This window comes from Hordeum vulgare, chromosome 2H (genome assembly GCF_904849725.1).
Source record: "Hordeum vulgare subsp. vulgare chromosome 2H, MorexV3_pseudomolecules_assembly, whole genome shotgun sequence".
NCBI lineage: Eukaryota > Viridiplantae > Streptophyta > Magnoliopsida > Poales > Poaceae > Hordeum > Hordeum vulgare.
Genome location: NC_058519.1, coordinates 24954171 through 24981307, shown reverse-complemented (window position 1 = coordinate 24981307; position 27137 = coordinate 24954171). Strand labels below are relative to the sequence as shown.

The window sequence follows — 27137 nt, the reverse complement described above, 5'->3', positions numbered from 1 at the left end:
TCATTGTACTTAGAGCAACTTCAATGGAGCGACCCATTTCGACCATCGTCGTCCGTGCCAAGCCAAACGGCCGCGCGTCCGTTTTTTGTCCGCGGACGATCCATTCCCGGTCCATTTTTGAGCCAAATTTGCGTCGATGCGGACACGCGATGAACGCGCGCACGCTCGCCTTCTCCTCCCCCGGGCCCGCTGGTCGGTGGCACATTAGCCTCCCCCCATCCAACCCTCGCCCGCCTCCTTCGTCGTCGCCGCCGCCGCCCATTTTTCCGGCGACTCTGCCAGCTGCCGGTGCCTCCACATCCGCCCAGAACCGCCGCCCACTCCTACGTCCCTTGCCGTCGGGGAGCCGACTGCTTCCCACTCCCCCCACCCCCCACCACCACACAGCCCGCCCCGACCAAGAAGTCGCCTCGCCGCCCGGCCAGATCCTCACCGGCACGCTCGTCGGACGCCGGTAGGGCAGCTAGCTGGTTCGTGCGCGTCGTGACTCCCTTCGTCGGTCGTCTCCTTCGTCGACGCCTGCAAGTTGTTCGACAGTTTGCCAAGGTATAAAATAGACTCCGCCGACGAGTTCTTTTTTCACAATTTCCTTTGCGACTCCGACGATTCGTCATCCAATGACGAGGAGGAGGTATTGGCTACCGTGTTGGTCCATCACCACATCAACAGCCAGCGGCCGTTGTTCTGTGGCTTCATTCCGGGCCACCTTCCGGCGTTGAATCGCAACCGAGAGAGCGGGCATTTCCTTCTTTGGAAGGACTGCTTTGATACAACAAACTCATTGTTCAAACATCAAAAATTCTGCCGTCGTTTCCGTATGAGTAGGCATCTTTTCAACCGTATTAGAGAGGGGGTAGTCAGCTATGATGACTATTTCGAGTGCAAAGAGGATGACGTTGGCAAGGTAGGTTTTTCCTTTTATCAGAAATGCACTGCCGCCATCCGAATGCTTGCATACGGAGTGTCCGGTGATCTCATTGACGAGTACGTCCGTATGACCGAGTCTACTTGCAGAGTCCTTGTATAAGTTCTGCAAGGCTGTTATTGCTGTTTTTGGCCCTGAGTACTTGAGAGAGCCGACTGCTAAAGATACAACCCGCTTGTTGGCGATGAATGCCGGCAGGGGCTTCCCAGGGATTCTTGGTAGCATAGACTGCATGCACTGGGAGTGGAAGAACTGCCCTTCTGCTTGGCAAGTGCAGTATAAGGGCCATGTCAAGGCTTGCACCAAGAGGTCGTGGCGTCTGAAGATCTGTGATCTGGCACTCTTTCTTTGGCATGACCGGATCATACAATGATATTAACGTGCTTTAGCGCTCGTCGGTGTTTGCTAGGATTGCCGAAGGCAACAACCCACCGGTGAACTTTCCTGTCAACGGCCACAACTACGACAAAGGATACTACCTGGGTGACGGTATCTATCCTCAATGGACCACTATTGTCAAGACAATACCCAACTCTGTCAGAGAGAAGAGGAAAAGATTTTCCCAAGAGCAAGAGCATGCTAGGAAGGATGTCGAGCGTGCCTTTGGTGTTTTGCAATCTCAATGGGGCATCGTTCGGTATCCTGCTAATACCTGGAGCACGCAGAAACTGTGGGAGGTGATGACTGCTTGTGTGATCATGCATAATATGATCGTAGAAGACGAGCGCCCGGAACGTCTATACGATCAAGGGTTTTAGTTTCAGGGTGAGAATGTTGTGTCTGAGCATGGAGGAGCGGCAACGTTTGAACAGTTCACCCAATTTCATCAAGACATGCGTGATTGGAAAACTCACGTGCGACTGCAAAATAATGATTTGGTTGAGCATATGTGGGCCCATGTTGGCAACCAATAGGTTTATCTTCTTTTATTCGTTTCCAAAACTATGTGATACTTTTTTTTATTCGGCTTGTAATAACTATGCTATTTTATTCGGTCCAAACTATGTTATTTTATTCAAACTACGAAAATCATGCAAAATAGGGTGGCCAGACGGCCACGCCGGCACATATGGGTCGACGCGTTGAACACGCTGCCGACCCATATTTAAAACAGGGCAGACGGCCGACCCAAACGAACAAAAAGCGGACGAAATCACCGTTTGTTTGGGTCGCCCCATTAGAGTTGCTTTTAATTCAACCCAAGTTTGGCTTCACTAATTAGTCGGTGATCGTTGGCATCTCCCTCCCCCACGATACCCGTGTCTTGCCTAACTATTTTGAACTCATTGTACAATCGCATGGTATGAATTTTTATTATTTGTCCCCAGTACTCATATGTTGCACCATTTCTTAACAGTCCGTGTAAAATATTTTATGTTCGTGATACGACACGCAATTGAACACAATGAAAAACGAAATCAAACACGGGACACAAAATTTTAACGTGGAAAACCCATCCAACACGAAGGGGAAAAAACCATGGGCGTGAGCCCGCCAAACTTCACTATATCAGGAGAGGTTACAAACGGCGGGGATTTACAAGTAATCAGCTATCGCGTGTGACGGCTTACAAGAGTTATATATAACACATGAGTCGTAGGTCAATCCTGACCCGCTTCTCCCCAAGCCTACCAGCGACGGGCCTCACTCCGCTCATTTGTCAGAAGTTGGTCTTTCTCTTTATATTTGAATTTGGAGTATAACATAACAATTGTATAATATGTAATTAATAACGAGATATAATGAATCATTTTTATCATAAATATAGTCTCTTCAGACAATCCAACATTGAGGTCATTACAATAAATACTCATTATCCCATTAAACTCGCATAAATAGATCAGTAAACGTGGAGCTACTGCATTAAATGCTGTCATATACTACTCGCAATATAGGAAGGGGGTGTTTGGTTGCAAGGAACTAGACTTTTTTTAGTCCCAGAGACTAAAGAGAAAAGTCCCTTCAGTAAAGTGTTTTTCTAGTTCCTTAAGGAAAAATCCTTCCTGTTTGGTTATATATGGACTAAAAGGATTTTTTTTAGTCTAGTCCCTCTGAACAAACAGGGCCGAAGCTATCCGTTGTCCGCGGGCCTTAATTTGAAGGACACATCAATTTGCACAAGAATAATAACTAGGCTACCTTTTCAGATCGACTGCTCCTAGTATTATTTCCGTCCTGGTTTATTAGTCCTCATTGTATTTTAGATTAAATAACCATATACTGAACAAGCAAAATATCAATGCATGTAATAAAAAATTATATTGTTGGATTCTTATTTGGATCTAGTTTCCAACGGCATTATTTTTGGTAAGTATAACTTATAATGTGTTGGTTAAAATCATTGTTAAAATATAACACAAATACGATGAGGACTAGTAAATCAGGACGGAGATAGTAGCAACAAGTAAAAAATAACACGCTATACAAAATAGCATCACCCCTTAAATTATGCTATTAATGTGCTATACAAAAACGGGGGGAGTACTTGATATCTAGACACGACCCAACTAAAGTTGATCAAACTATATATATATATAGTGCAGTTAATAGCTAGCTCATCCCATCCTGGTCATTATTCTTGCTTGTTTGCTCTACACTCAAGTCAAGAGAGTACTTCCGTCCACAGTCTGCCTAGCTAGCTTCCACACTAATCAGCTTGATCATCGATTTAAAATTTCTACAGATCGTACAGCTCCACCGACATGATTGGCAAAAAATATACAAGTAAATTACCAACTTGCGCAGTTGCATCGTTTACTTAAGCACTATAAATACATGTGGAAACCTTTCACACTGAGCACTCATCTCCTCTTATACACTCGGTTTAGCAAACAAGCTTAACAATCAATGGCAGGCACCAGAGTTTTTGCTATGGCTTTTGTTGTTCTATTGGGCATTGGATTAGCCAAGGCTGGGCGGGTGTCGAGACTCTCTGATGCTCAAGGGAGTGGAGGGGGCGGAGGTGGTGGAATTGTGGACGGTAGTGGCTCCGGATCCGGGAGCGGCACTGCATCGAGCCGGGTCGTTCCAAATGATGGCCATGCGACTGCCGGAGCTACCCATGCGGTTGCCGGAGCCGGTGGCAGCGGTGGTGGCGCAAGCCAGTACCGTGGATCCGGAAGTGGAGCCGGGTATGGCTCCAGTGCCGCTTCTAGCGAGTCAAGTGGAGGAGCATTCGTTGGTTTTCCTGGATACTCTAGCGCTGATGGTACCGGGGGCGGTGGTGGCGGAGGACAAGCCGGAAATTACGATGGATCTAGTGGTCATGGAGAGGGCAGGGGCACCGGCTCCGGTTCTAGCTCCGCCATGTCTACCTATTATGGAAAAGAGGATGCAAATGCAAGTGTTAAGGGTAGTGGAGGTGGCAAAGGAGGCGGGGAAAATGGTGGCAGCGGCAGTGGTGGCGGGAGCGGATCCGGAAATGCCGAAGCAAACCCTTAAGTTGCCTTTTTGACATGGCCAAGTGTTTTAAGTTGTCGCAATCATTCATGTTTTCCTTTTTTTTCCTCCCGCTAACAAGGAGAAAATGTTTTCATGTACACTTGTCTTGTGATCATAGAAATGAATAAAAATGTTGACATTGTTTTAACTATGAATCTGGACATGCAATCTGAAAACAGACAAGAAAGACAATGTTAATCTAATGTTTCATAAATTACCAATAGGTGTGACTTCAAATGAACTGTTTTCGCAAAAGAAAATCTCTATGACTTGCATAATTAAAAAAATGGTTCCGTTCAAATTTAACAAGTGACGAGTATCATCCTTCTCTCAGACTCCTGCCTCTCCACCCATCACCCTTGTTCTCTCCATCAACATCTTTTGTAGCTTTTTCGATAATGCATCAAGATAATATAAAAGGCACACCCGATCTCTATATTCACACAATGGCAATACCATATGGAGGCAATGAATATGTACATAAAAAATTGCACTAGTAGAGAAAACAGGGCTTTGGTTCGAAGCATTAGTCCCGGTGTGCTTTTGAACCAGGACTAATGTTGCCACTAGTCCCAGTTCGTGAGGCATGCTTTATGTCCCGGTTTATTAGGAACCTCTAGTCTCGGTTGGTGTTAACAACCAGAACTAAAGGGGTGGTGGCAGAGTTTTGTCAGACTGGGGCCCGTGCGAGGGCAATTAGTCCCTCTTGGTAATACAAAGCGGGACTAGAGATAGATCTTTAGTCCCGGTTTGTATCACCAACCAGGACTAAAAGTATCATTATAAATAGTGCTTCGTCCAGCTCGAGCCCAAGCTCTCTGTTTTCTCCTTTATCTCCTCTGTTCTCTTCCCTTGCTCGTGTTCATCCTCAATTTCTTCCTAGATTTTTCAAGATTTGAGGCACCCCATCCATCCAAATGTTCACAAAGGTTAGGAACTTTGCCCTTTCATCTCTCATTGCTAGATTAGCTCGTGCAATGCTCTTTAATTATAGCGATTTATGGGTTTTAGTTTGGGACTAAGTATGTGGGAGTTTATTTGATTTATATGCAATATGAGCTCAGATTAACTTCTTAGTTTGCATATGTGTAGGTGTGGTTTACTTAGTGCCTTCCCTTCCCCATCCTAACCACCGTCGATCGCCCGCACCGTCTCGTCGCCGGCACCACCTTGGTGATCCTCCTATGTGGTATATTCTCTTTTATAACTATTTGTTGCATTTCTCATTTATATGACAATTATGCCCATCAAGTTAACATAGATATTTTTATCTAGGAGGTATGTGAAGCGGAAATTGCATCCGACGCTCTTGTCAAGAAGTTAAATTTAGTTGAAAAATAAAATGAGTATTTAAAATAAAAATTGAAAAGAATTGAAGAAGAGAAAATGAAATTGGAGTTGTATGTTGCCGATGTCGTCGATGATCACAAGATCATGATGGATGCAATGCGCTTGAAGATTAGAAGGATTAGAAAATATGCCCTTAATAAAGAGGCTTGGTATTACTATGTTGTTGGATCAATTGTTACCTTAGTTGCGATCTTGATCGCATTTGTTGTTGCATTTAAATGCTTTAGCTAGAAACTTTTGTATTTTGTTTTATGAGAATAAGTGTGTATGAACTTTATGTGTGAACTTGTATTAATTTGGTCTTTTCGGTCTTGTGTGATGAAGATGAAACGGTAAATGATGTACGATGACCGACGCTCTTTCCAGTTCATTGATGGCTTGCAGAGTTTTCTACGTGCGGCTAAGGCAAACCAGCGGGATGGTTTTATGCCTTATACATATGTTGTCTGTAAGAATGATAAAACTTACTCTAAGTTAAGAGTCGTTCATGTCCATCTGTTTACGTCTGGTTTCATGTCCGGCTATAACTGTTGGACCAAGCACGGAGAAAGAGGGGTTGTAATGGAAGAGAATGAAGAAGAAGAAGACTATTCTTTGTTCCCCGAATACGATGGTACTACAATGGGGGAAGGAGCTGAAGTAAAGGCACCAGATGAGCCCACTGATGATCTTGATCGGGCCATTGCTGATGCAAAGAGAAACTGTGCAAGTGAAAAAGGAGAAGCTGAAGTAGCAGCGCATGTTAAAGGATCACAAAAAATTATTGTACCCAAACTGCGAAGATGACACGAAGAAGTTTGGTACCACACTGGAATTGCTGCAATGAAAGGCAGAGAATGGTGTGTCTGACAAGGGTTTTGAAAAGTTGCTGAAAATGTTAAAGAAGATGCTTCCAAAGGACAACGAATTGCCCGACAGTACGTACAAAGCAAAGAAGATACATGCATGCCCTAATGACTGCATCCTGTACCACAGTGAGGAGTACAAGAATTTAAATGCATGCCCGGTATGCGGTGCGTTGCGCTATAAGATCGGCCACGATGACCCTGGTGACGATGTTGAGGGCCAGCGCCCTAGGAAGAGGATTCCTGCCAAGGTAATGTTGTATGCTCATATAATACCACAGTTGAAACGTTTGTTCCAAAAGAAAGAGCATGCCAAGTTAATGCGATGGCACAAAGACGAGCGTAAGAAAGACAGAAAGTTGAGAGTACACACTGATGGGTCGCAGTGGAGGAAAATCGAGAGAGAGTGGTCAGACTTTGCACATGACGGAAGGAACTGTTGGTTTGGTTTAAGTGCAGATGGCATTAATCCTTTTGGGGAGCAGATCAACAATCATAGCACCTGGCATGTGGCTCTATGTATCTATAACCTTCCTCTTTGGTTGTGCATGAAGCGGAAGTTCATTATGATGTCAATGCTCATCCAAAGCCCTAAGCAACCCGGCAACAACATTGATGTGTATCTAAGGCCATTAGTTGAAGAACGTTTACAGTTGTGAGATATCAAAGGTGTACGTGTGTGGGATGAGCACAAACAAGAAGAATTTGACCTACGAGCATTGTTGTTTGTAACCATCAATGATTTGTCTGCTTTTAGTAATCTTTCAGGACATATAAATCAGAAACATAGATAAATTGACATTGTTATGAAAATATATTGAGCAAAGAATGACTCGTAGTCAGAATAAGATTAACATATAGAGTTAGCTAGACTTCCCCTAGATCCACTAGTTTAAACACTCGGAGCGATGGAACCATACATTTGAAAGCAGCAAGGAGAGACGATTTTTTGTCCAAAAGGACCCCCTGTCGAATGAGATTGTCAAAAGAGACCACCTGCGAGTGAAAAGGAGCGAAAGGACCCCCACCCCGGGTGGCGGCAGGCGCGCCAGGCGGCACGTGGCACCTGCCGCCACCGCACGAGGCGGCAGTGGGGCCTGCCGCCACCGCCCCAGGCGGCTGGGGCCTACCGCCACCAGCCGAGGCGGCCGGCGCCGGATCCCGTTCCCGCCACTCCTGTCCGTAACGGACAGCGCTGGGTGGGCCCTGCCGCCTCGGGAGCAGGCGGCCAGGGCACTGTTTCCGCGCGGCCGACACTGTTGCTGATTGCGCTGATTTCCGTACGCGCTGATTCCCAGGTTTATTTCCCGCTCCCACCGACGAAACAGTGGGAATTTTTCCCCCTCCCACCGACGAAACAGTGCGAAACTTCTTCTTTATAAGCGAACCGCGTCGCTGCCTCCTCTCTCACTCTCTTCTCCTGCCGTTGCCTCCCGTGTCACTCTCTTCTCTTTCTCTTTCTCACTCTCTTCTCTTTCTCTCAAGAGCTACTCCGTATGAATGTTTATGTGGCGATTTAGGACGGTTTAAAGTTAGATTTTGAAGACGTTGTAGTTGAAGAAAAGATAGATCAAGGTAAGAGCTTTCCATATATGTTGGTTGTGTTTGCATGCATGATGTATTTATTTTGTTTGATTAGTTTCTAAGTATGTGTTTTCTTTTGTCTTAGGGAGCGTATTATCACTTTTGTGGAACTATTTTGAAGACGTTGTAGTTGAAGAAAAGATAGATCAAGGTAAGAGCTTTCCATTTGTGTTGGTCGTGTTTGCATGCATGATGTATTTATTTTGTTTGATTAGTTTCTAAGTATGTGTTTTCTTTTGTCTTAGGGAGCGTATTATCACTTTTATGGAACTATTTTGAAGACGTTGTAGTTGAAGAAAAGATAGATCAAGGTAAGAGCTTTCCATTTGTGTTGGTCGTGTTTGCATGCATGATGTATTTATTTTGTTTGATTAGTTTCTAAGTATGTGTTTTCTTTTGTCTTAGGAAGCGTATTATCACTTGTGTGGAACTATTTTGTCATGCGATATGAACTACTAAGTTGAAGATCAAGGTATGAGACTTTGTTCATATTTGTGTTCATGTGATAATAGGTCGACTATATTCATATATTACCGATGATTTATTCATGTTTGCATGCAACTGGTATTTAGAAAGGAGCCGGAAAAATGCCTATGTAACTAGCATTTTTGTAAAAAACATGTAATAATATGTTAGCTCCATTAGTATTTTACATGCAAGACGCATGTGTAATATATTTGTTTATTTGATAATTTGTCAACCCCGTAGAAATATGACTCGTGATATATATATATATATATATATATATATATATATATATATATATATATATGCATGCAGTATGTATTTTTAGACTTTTGCTAGCACGGAAATAATTATGTGTGTAATATTTTTGTTCATATGAAAATAAGTGGAATTCGCTGATATTATTTCGGTGATATATTATATTCGGAAGGATATCCTTATTTAAACCAGAGGTATGAATGAGATATTGTAATTCATCTTCTATTTATTTTATAGATGTAGTGTCACGATAAATGATACAATATAAATTATTATGCGTAGATGTAATGGATGTTGTTAAATTGTTATATGTAAAAAAGATAAGTAATGGATGTTGTTATTATAATGTAAATATAAAAATATGATTTTTAATGGACTAACGATGTAAATATGGCTGCTCGTTAGGTACTATGGAAAATTTGTTAGTGTGTTATGGGCACATCGTACGTGAGGGTCCTTCTGGTGTGGATGTGTCTAGGTGCGGGATGACTACGGTTGTAGTGAAAGACATGGTTCATGTAGAGTATGCGGCAGTTAGAAGGTGCATCCGATCGGTGTTTGGTTCAGCGATGAATGGAAAAAAAATGACCCTGGAGGCTTTCGTGGTTGAGGGAGGAAATCGTTGGGTTCTGCGATGGGTTACTGGTGAAAGAGCATGGGCGTCGTACATGGGTTTTGCAAGCAATCCCAATAACTCCATGTATGGACAACCCATGGTTTATGTGGAGTTCATTTATGCCAGTGATGTCGCCGAGTGCAGTAGCGGTACCGGTGAGGCCGAGTTGGCCATAACTGTAGCCCCCGACGCCGGCCCATCGGAACCAAGTGGTGGCGAACATATGGCCATAACTGTAGCCCCCGACGCCGGCCCAACGGAACCAATAGGTGGCCAACAAGTGTATGACACGGGATATTGGTCTGCGGTCGTTGACATGAGCGAACATGTCGAGGGATTGCCGGAGGCGCTAGATGATGACGATGATGGTCATTCTTCTGCGTCTTCGGAATCAGATGATGATGAAGTTGTTCCTCCTGAGAATGCGGTCGCTGCAGCAATCAACCCAGAGTTTTTACAGGTTATGAGCATCACCAATGAATTTCACTCTGTTGCTGGCCTAGACGCGGGGAGTCTGGCCGTTGGATAGATTTTCCCAGATAAGAAATCTGCTAAACAAGCAATACATAGCTATGCAATTGCTATACACACGCAACATAGAGTGAAGCAGTCTGATAAAAAGAAGTTGAAGCTCATATGCATCCATCGCGAAGCGGGTTGCCGCGGAAAAGTTATTGCTCGCCAGAAGCCTGGGGTATGTCAGCCATGGCATGTCACAAAAATAGAGCAACATGGTTGTGAGCAAACCGGCACTCTTTCAGTGCACCGCAATGTGACTGCAGAATATGTGTCCCAGGTGATGCAAACCATTGTGCAGCACAGTCTTAATATTAGTATTAGGGCTTTGCGTGCAACTGCATCTGATCTGATTGGTTTCCCTGTCAGCTATAGCAAGGCTCGTCATGCAAAGGAAAAGATATTTCAGAGGTTGTATGGAACCTATGAGGAGGCGTACTCTTTTGCCCCTAGAATGTTGCATCAGATTTCAGTTGCTAACAGGGGGACTCAAGTTTTCCGGAAAGAACGTCCAAATCCATTGAACCCGGACGAGCAAATCCTGGACCGTTTATTCTGGGCATTCGCCCAGACTATACAAGCATTCAAGCATTGTCGTCCGGTTTTATCAATTGATGGTACATTTCTCACTAGAGAGTACAAGGGCACACTCTTAGTGGCGATGGCAGCTGATGCAAACAATCAACTTCTTCCTATTGCCTATGCACTAGTGGAGAGCGAAAACAAACATAGTTGGCTATGGTTCCTGTGTTGCCTGAAGATGGGTGTCATCAAAGATCGGGAAGGGGTTTGCATCATCTCTGATCGCAACACCGGACTATTAAGCGCGCTTGAGATAATTAAGGCTTCACAAGATCCAGATTGGGGGTGGCCCGATCTGGAGACAAGGTGGTGCATGAGGCATTTGGCAGCTAATTTTTATTCGAAATTCAAAAACAAAGATTGGTTCAAGCTATTCAAGAGGATGTGCATGCAGAAAACTACAGCAAAAATGAATGCTATCTGGGCAGGTATCAATGGTCAGATCGAGCGCGCATCCCTCCCGGCGAGAGAAGACCGGAGGGGTCGTCGAACAGCAATAAATTTGAGCCAGTGGATTAATGAGAATTGTCCCAATTTGTACAAGTGGGCGCAGTCTCATGACACTGGCGCTAGATACGGTATAATGACAAGCAACATGTCCGAGGTGTACAATGGTGTTCTTAAAGGGGTGAGGGCACTACCTATCACAGCACTAATTGATGAAACTTGGAACCGGACTGTGTCATACTTTGCAGATAGAGTCACTGTTGCCAAGGCACTAGTTGATTTGAACAAGACCTGGTCTGAGAAGATGGAAAGACATCTTGATGACAAAGCAAAGAAGTCGCAAAGACATGGGTGCAGGCAGGTAGATGCACTTAGGAATAAATGGGAAGTTAGTGTGCGAGCAAAGTTTGTGAAGGGTCACCACAGGGGAGAAAAAAACAAGCTGTGACGCTTGGCGCAACCTCGTGTGAGTGCACTTGCAACAAGCCCAAGCTTCTGGGATATCCTTGCAGTCACGTATTGCGGGCAGCTGCAGATCAACAAATTAGTGTCGAGCCATACGTATCACCATACTTCAACATGCACAATTTGTACAACACTTGGAACGGTGAGTTTTGGGCATGGGGCATTGATACGAACTACAAGCAATTATGGCCAGAAGGCACCACATGGGTTCCAGATCCCGCATTGATGCGAACCAGCAAGGGACGGCGTCAGTCTAGGCGTCATCGCAATGACATGGACCACAGCCAGTTGGAAGAACCAAGGCGATGCCGCGTATGTAGGTGTGCTGGTCACCCGCGTAGGGAGTGTCTGTATCGTAACAACAACACTGCGTGATATGTAATCATGCTATGTATTCATAATTTCATCGTGATGTAATATTCGGAATATGTATTTTAATTTAATCGTGATGTAATATTCGGAATATGTATTTTAATTTAATCGTGATGTAATATTCGGAATATGTATTTTAATTTAATCGTGATGTAATATTCGGAATATTTAATTTAATTTCATCGTGATTGCAGGTTATGGCTGAAATGCCCCAGCTTTTGAATGGTTATCACGACAACCACCACCGTTGCCAGCTTTTCATAAATCCAAATCATGAAAATCCTCCTCAGACCTTCCGGCTTCGAACTGTAAAGACGCCCTGGTCAATAGAGAATCGGTTCCTTGAACACCTTGAGGCTTATGGACTCCTACATTTTGCGAACATCGCAGCTCGTCGAGGTAGTTTTACTGCCGACCCATCCCTTTTGACATCCCTCGTTGATAGATGGAGACCGGAGACCCACACATTTCACTTTCGATGTGGAGAGCTTGCACCTACTCTAAAAGATGTGTCAATGATCACAGCTTTACCAATTAGAGGTGTGCCAGTGGTACATCCACGAGTTTCTCCTAATTGGCCAGCAGATGTCTCTGCCCGTCTGAGGCTCGAAATGCCCATATCAGATCGTTCTGGTCCGCCTCGAGGTGTCCCACACAGCTGGCTTCGTATTAACTTCGAAATTTTATCTACCCATGCTGATCCTGAGACAACGAAGAGACAGTGCACATTGATATGGTATTTGGTTCGCAACACATGCCAGTGGAACCCGTGGACTGAGGCGCACATTGATATGGTATTTGGTTCGCAACACATGCCAGTGGAACCCGTGGACTGAGGCGCACATTGATATGGTATTTGGTTCGCAACACATGCCAGTGGAATGCGTGAGAGATAGTGCCTTTTGGATGACTCGCTGCAATTTACTCTATCTATGGTTTGTGGAACCGTATAATCCTGACCGTGTCATGAGACAGTTCGGTCTATATCAAGATATTCCACCACCGGTTCCAAGATGTATCGACGAAGAAACTCATAAGTAAGTAAGATGTGACCTAGCTAAATAGATATTCCATCAACTATTCTTGAATTTTTTTTTATCTATAATTACAGGATGAGCAATATGGGCAGATCTGGTGTGGACTGGAATGCAGAAAACATTGAATGGATAAATGAGTGGAATAATGAAGCTCTGCAAAATATAGTGCCTCAGGAACGGTAATTTTACTAATGTTAATTTAATTATGTGCTTATAAAATACAGAATGTGATGTCAATTTAGTAATGTTAATTTATTTATGCAGAACATACGATGCAACTACGACAGAAGCGTACTATAATTGGTATCGCATGAGCACGCGTACTAGACTGACGAGTGAACCACCTACGATGCCAACACATCCAACGCATATGGAACAGTTGCAGAGACGGATGGACACATCATCAGCTTACTATCGTGACTCCGCGGTAATAATCAACATCTTGCTATTCAGGTCCATCATTTCATGAACAATTTAACCAACGAACAACGATTTTTTTCAGATTGATATTTGCACCCAAGTACAAGCGATGGCGAGGGAAGGAATGCGAGCCCAGGGAATTGATCCTAAAGGCAGATCCTTCTTTAAAAAAATTAGCGAATTCGTGAGCACAAGGTTTACGAGATGCGGTACAGAGAACGACGTTGTCACTGCAGCGTACAACATTCCGGAACCGAGATCAGCTAGACCGAGTGCGGCGCCGTCGTCGTCCATGCGGTGGTGAGAGGGTCGTAATACTACGCCGACACTTCCACGACATGACTCGTCTCTATCAATACATGGGCAGACATCACAGGTAAATGCTCCAGATGTAGGTTCGACGCCCGAACAAACTCATTTCATGGAGCAGGATGCATATACAGCATATGGCGCACACATTCAAGGATCTCAGCCATATCTGCCCACGCGAGGGATTAGGATGCCCGAGGAGAATCGTTGGGCTGAGACAAGCGAGGGAGCACAAAGCTACAACAGCGGTCAGGTATGTACAATTATAATAAGCAATTACATAACTTCTATTTACACATCTTTTTGCTACACACAATTTATTTTAAAAACATTTTTTCGTGGAGCAGGAAATTAATGATCCATCATGGGGAGATGAACATACCCAGCGTGGCGTACAGAAAGAAATACTCACAGAAACCCATGATACTCAATGCACGCTCCCAGGAATGATAAATGATTTTTTCGGGCAGGACGTTATTGGTCCATCTTACATCAATTCTGAGTCACAACCATTCACCTACAATTTAGAATCATCATCTCAATATGGATTTCAGACTCCACCACCTATGCATGAGTCGCAGACACAGGAACACGAGGGACAGTACGGTCGTGGTCTTCGTGAACACAGACCCCCTGATCGATTGTCACCCTCCGGTCGTCGGGCAAGGCCAGCTGGTCGTCGTCGCATAGGGTGATTCGTCTATGTATGTGTGCGAACAATTGCATCTCTCTATGTCAGTTTCAAACTTTCAGATGTACGTACAAGACATCTATGTAGTTTCATGAAATAAAAGTTCTCGATATATTTGAAGTTGCTTCCATAAAATAAGATACATAAAATAAGATTCATAAAATAACATACATAAAATAACATACATAAAATAAGATACATTAAGATGTAGAGTTCATAAAAAAAACTACATAAAGTCGTCGTCATCCTTCGACGATGCAGAGCTCTCGCCCTTTGACGAAGCGCTACTCTTGGCCTTCGTCGATGATGCGCTCTTGGCCTTCGTCGATGACGCGCTCTTGGTACTCGGCATGAAGATATCGTCTTCGTCCTCACTATCGTCAATCCATAAGAAGGGATGTTTTACTCCACCTCCACCGCGTATGTGTTGGCCTTTCTTCTTCCATCTTTCATTCAACCGCAGAAGTTCTTTCCGAATCTCCTCATATGTCCTTGCAGGCCACCCCTTCCTAGCTAATGCGTGGGCAACCTCATTCAGTAGCGTGTCACTACTGATGAGTTCGTCCCATGAAACTATTCTATTATCTATCTTGAAATTGCTAGCTAAGCGCAGAAGACACTCGGACATACCACTATGAAAACTACGATCGAAAGGATAATGAGACATTTTCAGCACACTCCTTACCCACCTTGGTCTGAAGGGGGTTTTATAGGTGCAGCAGAGCGAGACGAATAACTAATGGCGGGAAAACGAGGAGGGAAAGCGAGGCGGGAAAGCGAGGGCGGGAAAGCAAGGGCGGGAAAGCGAGGCGGGAACAAAATGGCGGCAAAGCTATACGCGGGATAAAATGGCGGGAAAGCGAGGCGGGAAATAAATGGCGGGATAAAATGAACATACACGTAGCTGAAATTAAGATACTCATTGCGGAAATTAAGATACACATTACTGAAAATAAGATACAATTTGCCGAAATTAAGATACAACTTGCAGAAATTAAGATACAACTAACACAACTTAACATACAATAAAATAAATCTACTGAGTCGAACGTGGATATTTTCCTTTTCCATCACCAGCTTCTTCTGCTGCCTTGGCGGCACGAGCCCTTTCTCTCTTTCTCTCCCTCTCAGCTTCACGGGCCTGTTCCCGTTGTCTGTAAACCTCCTCCAGCCGAAGTTTCTCTTCTTGATTTTTCCTTATCATCTCATCAAGAAAAGCCCTCTGCTCCACACAGTAATCTTCCCACTCTTTCTTCTGCTCTGCTTTCTCCTCTGCTTCAGCCTTCTCACGACGCTCTTCCAAGTCCAAGCTAGCCCATGCACGGCGACCTCTTTCACGAATCTCGGTCACCGCCCAGTCCGGCATTTCCGTGTCAATCCAACGATAGTACATGCAGAGAGGAGGAGGAGACTAAAGGATGGATCAGATTCAAGTAAACAATAATATCAAATAACAATAATCTGGATGACTTGAGCATACCGGAGGCCTGACGTACGTAGAAATAGATTCGGGTGGATCACATTCATAATTGGCGCACATGAAAAACTTCATGCCCAACCAATCTGAAAAATCCTTCACCTCCTTCACCTTCCAGACATCTCCGCACCAACATCGAACTGCTTCCACCCCCCGAGGCAAGCTTGCACTCTGCATTTTCCTAGGCCTAATGCTCTGATCCAATCAAGGCAAACTCATACTGACTATGGAGGTGCAGGTGCTTTGAAGTCTGTCTGATGGTGAAGAGAGTTTCACTCCCTGCCTCCTTTTATAGGCTCTGCCGGATGTCTACGCGGGAAAAAAGGGCGCGAAAACGAGAAACTGCAGCGGGAAAATTTGGCGGGAAAATAACGCGGGAAAATTAGGCGGGAAACTATTGCACTGCTCGTCCGTCGTTATCGCGTGTACATTCTAAAATAAGTCCATATACATCCATATGTAGTCTTGTAGTACGAACTCTTAAAAGACTCTTGTAGTTACTTTTGTATAAATGATATTTTTTTTAAACCATGAAAGAGAATTGTGTGTGATCATTATAGAAGATAAAGAAGAAACAAGTACAAAGATCTAAGCGTCATACAAAAAAAAGACCAACTTTACTAAGAGCATCATTATAGAACCATGAAAGAGAATTGTGTGTGATTATACGAACAAGGATTCAAAATCATTTACTTTCATGTAAATGATAGTTGCATTTTAAGTATTAAGATTACATATTATGGCGACCAACGAGAGCATCATCACCAAGTGATTAGTTAGTAATGTTTTCTACTTTATTCCATGGCAGTGTCACTGCTGCGATAGCAATCAAACATTCACTCCCAAAATATTTGATCGAGAGCTAAAATATACTTTCTCTATAAATAAATATAAGAAACGCTATTGTAAACAATGTCGACCTAGAGATAAAAGCCCCACGAAACCACCGTAACGAACAGTGTCGACCAGGAGACAAAGAGTCCCTCTGAAATCGCCGCGGTGAACAACGCTGACCCGAAGATGAGAGCCCCGTGAAACCACGGAAAAAACCGCCCGCCTTCACCGGCGTGGATATCTTGATTTGGTTCGAGGGATGGGGGATAACCACGGCCCAACAAAATATCCGTAGTATGTGTCTGCCATGCACTTAGCCATCCGTGCAACTTGCACAATATTTTTGTTCAAAAGGATTGCAAGGTCGGAACCGGAGCAAGTTGGCAGGAGTAAATTTTGGCTGTTTTGCCGGTGGAGAGCGGGAAAAATTCCCACTGTTTCGTCGGTGGGAGCGGGAAATAAGCCTGGGAATCAGCGCGTACGGAAATCAGCGCAATTAGCAACAATGTCGGCCGCGCGGAAACAGTGCCCTGGTCGCCTGCTCCCGAGGCGGCAGAGCCCACCCAGCGCTGTCCGTTATGGACAGGAGTGGCGGGAACGGGATCCGGCGCTGGCCGCCTCGGCTGGTGGCGGCAGGCCCCAGCCGCCTGGGGCGGTGGCGGCAGGCCCCACGGCCGCCTCGTGCGGTGGCGGCAGGTGCCACGTGCCGCCTGGCGCGCCTGCCGCCACCCGGGGTGGGGTCCTTTCGCTCCTTTCCACTCGCAGGTGGTCTCTTTTGAAATCTCATTCGACAGGGGTCCTTTTGAACAAAAATTCACTGATTTTGTAGCTTTGCTTGCAGAATCGTACCTTTGAAAGCATATACAATATTGGACTGACGTGAAGTATGAAACGAAACCGCCAGTAGAAAGATGTAAGCATATATTTTGTCAACCTCAGTTGCGTCACCAGATCTGAGTGTGTATGACGTATATATGACCCTTTTAGTACAATTCGGCCATACGAGGTATAACGTGAGAGGTGTAAGTACGTGCGTGTAAGCCAATGTCTAAACCCCAGCACCACCTTATTGCTAGACCGTTACAAATACAATTTATGCAGTTCTTTTTTTCATAGGATTAGTAAATATCCCTTCGTTCCTAAATACTCCCTCCGTCTCAAAAAATTTGTCTTAGCTTTGTTTAAAAATGAATGTATCTAAATACTAAAACTTGACTAGATACATTCACATCTAGACAAATCTAAGACAAGAATTTTGGGACGAAGGGAGTATAAGTCTTTTAAGATATTTCACTAGGAGTCTACATACGGAGCAAAATGAGTGAATCTACACTTTAAAGTATGTCTATATACATCCGTATGTAGTTTAGTAATGAAAACTCTTTAAAGACTTATATTTAGGAACAGAGGGAATAATTTACATTGTTCTTTGTAGTTAATTCAACCCAAGATTGGCGCTTGACTAATTAGTCGGTCATCGTTGGCATCTCTCTCCCCCACGATACCCCCTGTCTTGCCTAACTATTTGAACTTCTCATACAGTCGCATGCTATGAATTTTTATTACTTGTACCCAGTGCTCATATGTTGCACCATTTCTTAATAGTCCGTGTAAAATATTTTATGTTAGAGATACGACACATAATCGAACATGACGAAGAAAGAAATCAAACAGGGAAACGAGATTTTAACGTGGAAAAACCCTTCAACACGAAGAAAAAAAACACGGGCACCAACCAACCAAACTTTGGTATATAGGGAGAGGTTACAAACACGAGGGATTTACAACTGATCACATATCCCGTGCAACGGCTTATAAGAGGTATATATAACACAGAGGAGTCCTAAGTCAATCCTGGCCCGCTTCGGCCCAAGCCTACTGGCGACAGACCTCGTTCCGCTCGCTCGTCAGAAGTTTGTCTTTCTCTTTATATAAATTTGGAGCATAACATAACAACTCATAAATATAGTCTCTTCACACAATCCAACATTAAGGGCATTAAAATAAATACTCATTATCCCATTAAATTCACATAAATAGATCAGTAAATTAAAGTGGAGCTACTGCATCAAATGCTGCCATATATAGGAAGTGATCCGTTCTCTACAGGCCTTAATTTGAAGGACACATCAATTTGCACAAGAATAATAACTAGGCTACCTTTTCAGAGCAACTGCTCCTAGAATTACCTCCGTCCTGGTTTATTAGTCCTTATCATATTTTGAGTTAAATAACCATATATTTGACTAGCAAAGTATTAATAAATGTCATAAAATAATATTGTTCGATTCTTATTTGGATCAGTTCCCAACGATATTATTTTTGGTATGTATAACTTATAATGTATTGGTTAAAATCATGATCAAAATATGACACAAAATATGATAAGGACTAGTAAACCAGGACCGAGATAGTAGCAAGGAAAAAACAGCATGTTATACAAAATAGCATCACCCCTTCAATTATGCTATTAATGTGCTATAGCATGCTATAGTGTACTACTACCTCTGTCACGGTTTAGAAGGCACAGTTAAACTACGTGCATTTCCATAATAGACAAGGTTTAAGACGCATTGCATTTACTCCTAGCAGCTAATTAGTATTCTTTTGTGTAGTACTTCTATATGAATGCGTAGTGTGAATGTTATTTTTCAACCCATCTCAGAGCCAATCACTAACCACCTAGGTTTCAGAAAATTTCCATGCACGCCTTCTAAACCGTGACGGAGGGAGTATTAAAGAGATATTAATTAAGCGTGCTATTTAACCCACTTTATACTTCTTAGAGCATCACTAGCAGACTTTGTAAAAACGCAAATTGTAAAAGTGGGATACGGGTAAAAAAAAGGTATTTTAAGGGTCCATTTTAGCTACGGTCGAACAGAAATTGTAAAACTGGGATAAAGAGTTCCTTCCTCCGGTCTGGCGATCGCCGCCCTTCCTTCAGCGGACCACGCCGATCACATCCAACCCCGTCGGTCGCGCCCCGTCGCCCGTAGGCCATGCCCCGTCCCCGTCGGCAGCGCCCCATCACCACGCCGGCCATGCCTTGTCGCCCACTGGCCATGCCCCGTTGCCCGCCGGCACTGTCCTCCTCTATTGCAAGCCGTGCTGGTCGAGTCATGCCCTTTGCCGGCCGTGTCAGGAGGATTCCGGCTGGCAGACTGAGGTCATGGGAGGCCACGGCGAGGTCGAGCTAGTCCAATTCGAACCGGCGGCGATCGACTGCGGCGTCTAGCGGCCTTTTCGGGTGTGCGGTGATGAATTCCGGTGATTTTATGGCGGAGTCCGGCAAATTCCGCGGCAACGTGTTTGCTCCGATGTGGTTTGACCGGTATACGGGGGCCCCTCGGTTCGGCCATCCAACCTTTAAAAATAAAGGTTTCCGGTGTGGCTTTTTCGTGTCCCATAAAAAAATTACGGGTTGGACCACTTTTATGGTTTCTTTTGTGGACAATTTTTTTTGACCAAAACTGTAAAACGCAAAAAATTTACGGGTTTGATCATCACTAGTAGAAAATAGGGCGTTGGTCCAAGCGATGAAAGAGCTTTAATCCGCGTTCTGTAATGAACCCGGACCAATGGATGCATCAGTCCCGGTTCGTGAGGCCAGGGCGCCGGCCGGGCCAAGGTCCCGATTCGTCTGACCCCTTTGGCCCCGGTTGCAGACATGAACCGGGACCAATGGTCCTCGCTCCTGGCGCATCACCTTTTACTCCCGGTTGGTGGCTAGAACCGGGACTAAAGGTCAGTCTTCTGTCCCGGTTCTTGCCACCAACCGGGAGCAAAGAGATGCCTATATACACCCTCGCCCCTACCCAGCCTCTCCCCTATTTTTTGGCCGTTTGGGAGGTGTGCATGCCCTGCTCTATTCACCGTTCTATGCATGCACATGAGGTGTTCGATGAAATGACCGAGCCACACTTAACCTTTGTCCTCTCCAAGCTCGACCTCCAAGCTCCATTTTCATCAAGATTTGTCTAGGTTTGGCGGTGCACCTACTACACAAGTGTTCTAAAAGGTTAACTACTTCATCCTTTCATCTTTCACTGCTAGTTTATCTCATTTCAAATGCTCTAGAAGTAGAGTGGTTTGTGGGTTTTAGTGTAGGAGTGTATGTGGGAGTTCTTTTGATTTAGATGCACAATTTGAGCTCAAATTAACTTCTTAGAGTCTGCACATATAGGTGTCGTCCCGTCCCCGTCCTCACCGTCGTTGATCGCCCGCGCCAATCTCGTTGCCGATACCACCGTGGTGAGCCTCTTGTTCTTATCTTCTTTTTAAAAAAAAATCTTACTTGTATGATTTAGATAGATACTTGTATAAATTTCTTACTTTTATTATTATTTGTTATTATGTAGTGTGATGGTTTTGGTATCCGCCCACGTCGGCCCTCGTCCGGCCTTTATTCGGACGTAGTATATTTTATTTTATAACTATTTGTTTCATTTAGTGTTTATGACAATTATGGCGACCAACGTGACATGGATGTTTTTATCTAGGAGGTATGTGAACCAAAAATTCCAATCGACCCTCTTGTCGAGAGGTTAAATTTAGTTGAAAAATAAAACAATTACTTGAATAAAAAATTGAAAATAATTGAGGAGAAGAATATGGAATTTGAGTTGCATGTTGCCGATGTCGTCGATGATCACAAGATCAAGATGGATGAAATACGGTTGAAGATGGATGTAATGCGCTTGAAGATGAATTCAATGCGCTTGAATATTAGGAATATTAGAAAATATGCCATTGATAAAGAGGCTTGATATCATTATGATGTTGGGTCAGTTGTTACCTTAGTTGCGATTTTGATCACATTTGTTGTTGCATTTAAATGTTTTACATAGTTGTATGTTGCTTTATGACGGAAATTGCTTTTGGCTCCCGAGCTCCATGAAGGCTTTTAAATTCAAATTTCAAATTTCGTGAAAATTTGTATTTTAATATTTCAAAAAAATCTGAAAAACAATACATAGATCAATGAAGGTATAATACACAAGTGTGTAAATTTTTAGAACAAAATACGTTGAAATGAGGGTTGTGCAAAAAAGTCAAATCTGAAACTTTTTAACACATGTTACTATTCATCATTTCAGACCATGAATTTGTCTTTTTTGTACAAGTCACATTTCAAAGTATTTCAAGATAAAATTTTACACACACACACGGATCACATCCTTGTTTAGTTGTATACTTTTTTCAAAATTTTCCGAACTAAAATTTTCAAATTTTGATTTTTTTATAAAAAAATCGGCCTCCATGGAGGCCGAGCTCCAAAATGCCATAATCGTTTTATGCGAACTATATATAAACTTTATGTATTTATTTTTGCGGTAATAATGTTTGACGACTATTGTACTTTGGTTTTAATGTGAGGATGAACTTGTATTAATTTGGTCATTTCTCTATTCATGATGTTCTGCAATGGTTTTTGATATACTTAATTTCATAATACATATGAACTGCCAATTGATGTACGGTGACCGACGCACTTCGGAGTATATTACGGGCCTGCGTAATTTTCTCGATGTGGCCGCGGCAACCAAGCAGAATGGTTTTATGTATTTTCCATTACTCTTCCCCGAAAACCCTTCATGTCTACCTGCTTGAGAAGGGTTTCATGCCCCACTATTATGTTCGGACCAAGCACGGAGAAAGAGGGGTTATGATGGAAGACAATGAAGAAGAAGAGAATGATGACAACTATTCGGATCCTATGTTTCCTGAATACGGTGATACTGCAACCGGGGAAGATGAAGATCGAGAGGCACCAGACGATGTGCCCGATGATGATCTTCGTCGGGTCATTGTCGATGCACACAGAGAATGCGAAAGTGAAAGGGAGAAGTTGAAGTTTGAACGCATGTTAGAGGATCACAAAAAGGGTTGTACCCAAATTGTGAAGATGACAACACAAAGCTCGGTACCATACTGGAATTATTGCAATGGAAGACACATAATGGTTTATGTGACAAGGGATTTGGGAAGATACTAAAAATAATGAAGAAGAAGCTTCCAAAGGATAAATAATTGCCTGACAGTACGTACAAAGCAAAGAAGGTTCTCTGCCCTCTAGGATTGGAGGTGCAGAAGATACATGCATGTCCTAATGACTGCATCCTCTACTGCGGAAGTACGAGGATTTGAATGCATGTCTAGTATGCGGTTCATTGCGGTATAAGATCAGACGAGATGACCCTGGTGATGTTGAGGGCGAGCGCCCCAGGAAGAGGGTTCCTGCAAAGGTGATGTGGTATGCTTCTATAATACCATGGTTGAAACGTTTTTTCGGAAACAAAGAACATGCCAAGTTGATGTGTTGACACAAGGAAGACCGTAAGAGAGACGGGAAGTTGAGAGCACCCGCTGATGGATCGCAGTGGAGAAAACTCGAGAGAAGGTGGGGGACTTTGCACGTGATGCAAGGAACGTATGGTTTGGTTTAAGTGCAGATGGCATTAATCCTTTTGGGGAGCAGAGCAACAATCGTAGCACCTGCCAAGTAACTCTATATATCTATAACCTTCCTCCTTGGTTGTGCATGAAGCGAAAGTTAATTATGATGTCAGTGCTCATCCAAGGCCCTAAGCAACCCGGCAACGGCATTGATGTGTACCTAAGGCCATTAGTTGGAGAACTTTTATAGATGTGGAATGGAAAAGGTGTACGTGTGTGGGATGAGCACAAACAACACGAGTTTGACCTACATGCATTGTTGTTTGTAACCATAAATGATTGGTCTGCTCTTAGTAACCTTTCAGAACACACAAACAAGATATACCACGCATGCATGCACTGTTTAGATGACACCGAAAGTACATATTTGGACAAATATAGGAAGAATGTGTACCTAGGACATCGTCAATTTCTTCCGACCAACCATCAATGTCGAAAGAAAGGCAAGCATTTCAAATGTGAGGCAGATCACTAGAAGAATCCCGCCCTCCATACTGGTGATCACATACTTGATATGGTCAATGATTTACAAGTAATCTTTGGAAATGGTCCTCGCGGACAATCCCTTCCGAATGACGCTAAGGGACGCGCACCCATGTGGAAGAAAAAATTTGTATTTGGGGACCTACCCTATTGGAAAGACCTAGTGGTACGCTCTGCAATCGACGTGATGCACGTGACGAAGAATGTTTGCGTGAACCTGCTAGGCTTCTTGGGCATGTATGGGAGGATAAAAGATACACCGCAGGCGCGGGAGGACCAACAACGTGTGCACGAAAAAGACAGCATGCATTCAAAGCAGTATGAAGGTCCGCCCAGCTACGCTCTTACCAAAGAAGAGAAGGAAATATTCTTTGAATGCATGCTCAGTATGAAGGTTCTGTCTGGCTTGTCATTCAATATAAAGGAAATAATAAATATGGCAGAAAAAAGTTTCAGAACCTAAAGTCTCATGACTACCACGTGATTATGACGCAACTGCTTCCGGTTGCATTGAGGGGACTTCTGTCGGAAAATGTTCGATTAGCCATTGTGAAGTATGTGCATTCCTCAATGCAAGCTCTCAGAAGGTAATCGATCCAGAAATCATACCAATGTTAAAGAGTGATTTGGTGCAATGTCTTGTCAGTTTCGAGCTTGTGTTCCCACCATCCTTCTTCAATATCATGACGCACGTCCTAGGTCATCTAGTCGACGAGATTGGCATTTTGGCCCTGTATTTCTACCCAATATGTTCCTCTTTGAAAGGTTCATGGGAGTCTTAGAGAAATATGTTTGTAATCGTGCTAGGCCCTAAGGAAGCATCTCCATGGGCCATCAAAAGGAGGAGGTCATTGAGTTTTGTGTTGACTTCATTCCTGACCTTAAGAAGATTGGTCTCCCTCAATCGCGGTATGAGGGGAGACTGGCTGGAAATGGGACGCTAGGAGCGGACTCAATAATATGTATGGAGGGGCATTCTTGGGCTCAAGCACACTACATAGTTCTACAGAATTCTACCTTAATGACCCCATATGTCAATGAACACAAGAATATTCTACGCTCCAAACACCCGGAACAGTGTGACGACTGGATTACATGTGAACACATCAGGACTTTTGGCAGTTGGTTGCAAACACATCTCATGGTTGAAGACACTGTTGAAGATGAGTTGTACTCATTGGCCACGGGACCATCTTCGACTATATTGACCTACAAAGGGTACGAGATAAATGGGAATACATTTTACATGATTGCTCAAGATCAAAAGATCGTTCCTTCGACATCAAAACAAAAGGAAAATACTCTTTTGTTACAACTTCAAGTGAGTGTTGTTGTCTTGTGCATATCGGTTCCGTTTACTCGAGGTTACGTACTGTAATTGATGAGTTATGCATGCGCAGGTTCCACTTTATTCTGCTATGCATTAAGCTTGACGGAGGAGTAGTAACTGTCTTAGAATCGAGACGTAAAGATCCCAAAGGATTATGCGGACATGACGTCAATGCTCCAGAAGTAAGTTCTATCAATACCGGGACCATATCGGCAACTTTTGTTTGTTTCCTGATATCAAGTAAGCATTTTCTTTGCCTCGCAGGGTTTGAAAAAATTTCACTGGAATGGTTCCAGGTCTGAAGAACGAGATGCAATTTACACACCCCAAACTAAGTAGTACTAGCTAATTCCGCGCATCTCTCCTTGATTCTAGTTTCAATACCATTATCATGCTTGATTATCAGTTTGATTGAACTCTATTCCCGTAAAGTGTTTGTGGCAGGCCTCCGGAAATAATTTATGTGCATACTACGTTTGTGAGTTCATTCGCAACTCGACCATTGAGCGGGGCATAACTCCACAACAATTAGAAGTACGTAAACAATATTCACAATTTTATTTTATTACCATCAATTGTGTTGAGTTTCATTCATATATACGTATGTACCCCCAAATCTGGCATTGCGGGATGAACTCCTACCACATGATCGCATACGAACAATTCAAGAGGAATTGGCAGGATTCTTTCTTGACCACGTCATAAATGAAAAGGGAGAATACCATACAGAAATTCAATGGGAGTTTGGCGCTTGATGATGTCAAGGATGTTATATTGTATATGTGTAGTAGTGTCGGATAGATATACGAAAATTTGTTGTTCGACCAAGCACGGAGAAAGAGAGGTCACTTCTCTATATATATATGTTCATGATCACGATGTTGTGCAATTAATGGTTTCTGCATTTGCTTACTAGCTAGTGTCGAGTTCTCTTTATATGTATTAGCTATCATCGACCAAGCACGGAGAAAGAGAGGTCACTTCTCTCTATATGTATGTAATAGGTAGCTAACACAATATGAAACCCCTAAAACCCTCCAAAACCCCAAAACCCCTCCCCCCCTTCCAAAAAAAAAAGAAAAAACTCCAGCCCCCGCGAGCTGCTCACGCGTGGTTGCATGTTGATTCCGGTTGGTGTTATCAACCGGGACTAAAAGTCCTCCTGCCTGACCGCCCCACGGCGGCCACGTGAAACTCCTTTAGTTCCGGTTCGTAAGCCTACCGGGACTAAAAGTAATGGGCATTAGTCCCGATCATTTTGTCCCGGTTGCAAAACCGGGACTAAAGGCCCTCTGAAACCGGGACTGGTGCCCTGTTTTCTACTAGTGCATTTATACGGGGTCTGTTAGAGATGCTCTTAGAATCAGTGGCGGATCTTGAGGATGGTCAGGGTGATTCATGGACCATTCTGAGATTTTCACATAGTCTATATATCATTAAAAATATATTTCCATGAAGAATTAATTGTTGGACCATCATGTCATGTTGAGTTGGATCCGTCACTGCTTAGAATGCCACGTTGCTATCTAGACACGACCCAACAAAAGTCGATCAAACTATATATATAGTGCAGTTAATAGCCAGCTCATCTCATTTTTCTCGCTTGTTTGATCTATACTCAAGCCAAGAGAGTACTTCCATCGACAGTCTGCCTAGCTAGCTTCCACACTAATCAGCTTGACCACCGATTTAAAATTTCCACAGATCGCATAGCTCCACCGACATGATTTGCAAAAGATATACAAGTAAATTACCAACTTGCACAGTTGCATCATGTCGATTAACACGGTTTTATCACGTACGGCGGCCCTGCACTTCTCCTCCTATAGATTTACCGGCCGGTCTCGTTTTACCTCGCCTCCCTTTCCATGTCACGGGACCGATGAGCTACAAGAGGACCCGACGCGCAGCAGGCCTAATCCGCGCTATCCTGGGTAGGATTGGAGTGTGTGTGAGCAGCCGTTCCGTGGTATTTACGGAGAACTCCAACCCGCCGTTCGTTGCGGCAGGGGGTCGCTTCCACGCACAGCAGGCGCCCGACTTGGCCGGATCAGTACCTTTTCTTATCTAAAAAAATAGGATCATGTACTTTTTTTCTGTTTCTTTTTTCCTTTTTTGGCTCGTTTTTCTTCCCGTTTTCCTTTTATTTTTTTATCCAAACAAACAAACGTTGAATTTCTCAATCATTTTTGGAAAGCATGAATGTTTTTAAATCAGAGCACAACTTTAAA

At 43.6% G+C, this 27137-nt stretch overlaps 2 protein-coding genes across 2 annotated transcripts; both read left to right on the top strand.

Annotated features, from left to right (window-relative positions):
• The first annotated feature begins 3749 nt into the window (after positions 1-3749).
• LOC123429342 (putative glycine-rich cell wall structural protein 1) lies at positions 3750-4424 on the top strand. Its single transcript, XM_045113389.1, has one exon. It carries the CDS (start codon positions 3773-3775, stop codon positions 4364-4366), a length of 594 nt encoding a protein of 197 aa, XP_044969324.1. The 5' UTR covers positions 3750-3772; the 3' UTR covers positions 4367-4424.
• A 9274-nt stretch (positions 4425-13698) lies between these two features.
• Positions 13699-14443, top strand: LOC123429341. The gene is made up of 2 exons (XM_045113388.1): positions 13699-13885; positions 13980-14443. Exons 1-2 carry the CDS (start codon positions 13745-13747, stop codon positions 14325-14327), a joined length of 489 nt encoding a protein of 162 aa, XP_044969323.1. The 5' UTR covers positions 13699-13744; the 3' UTR covers positions 14328-14443.
• Positions 14444-27137: the final 12694 nt, after the last annotated feature.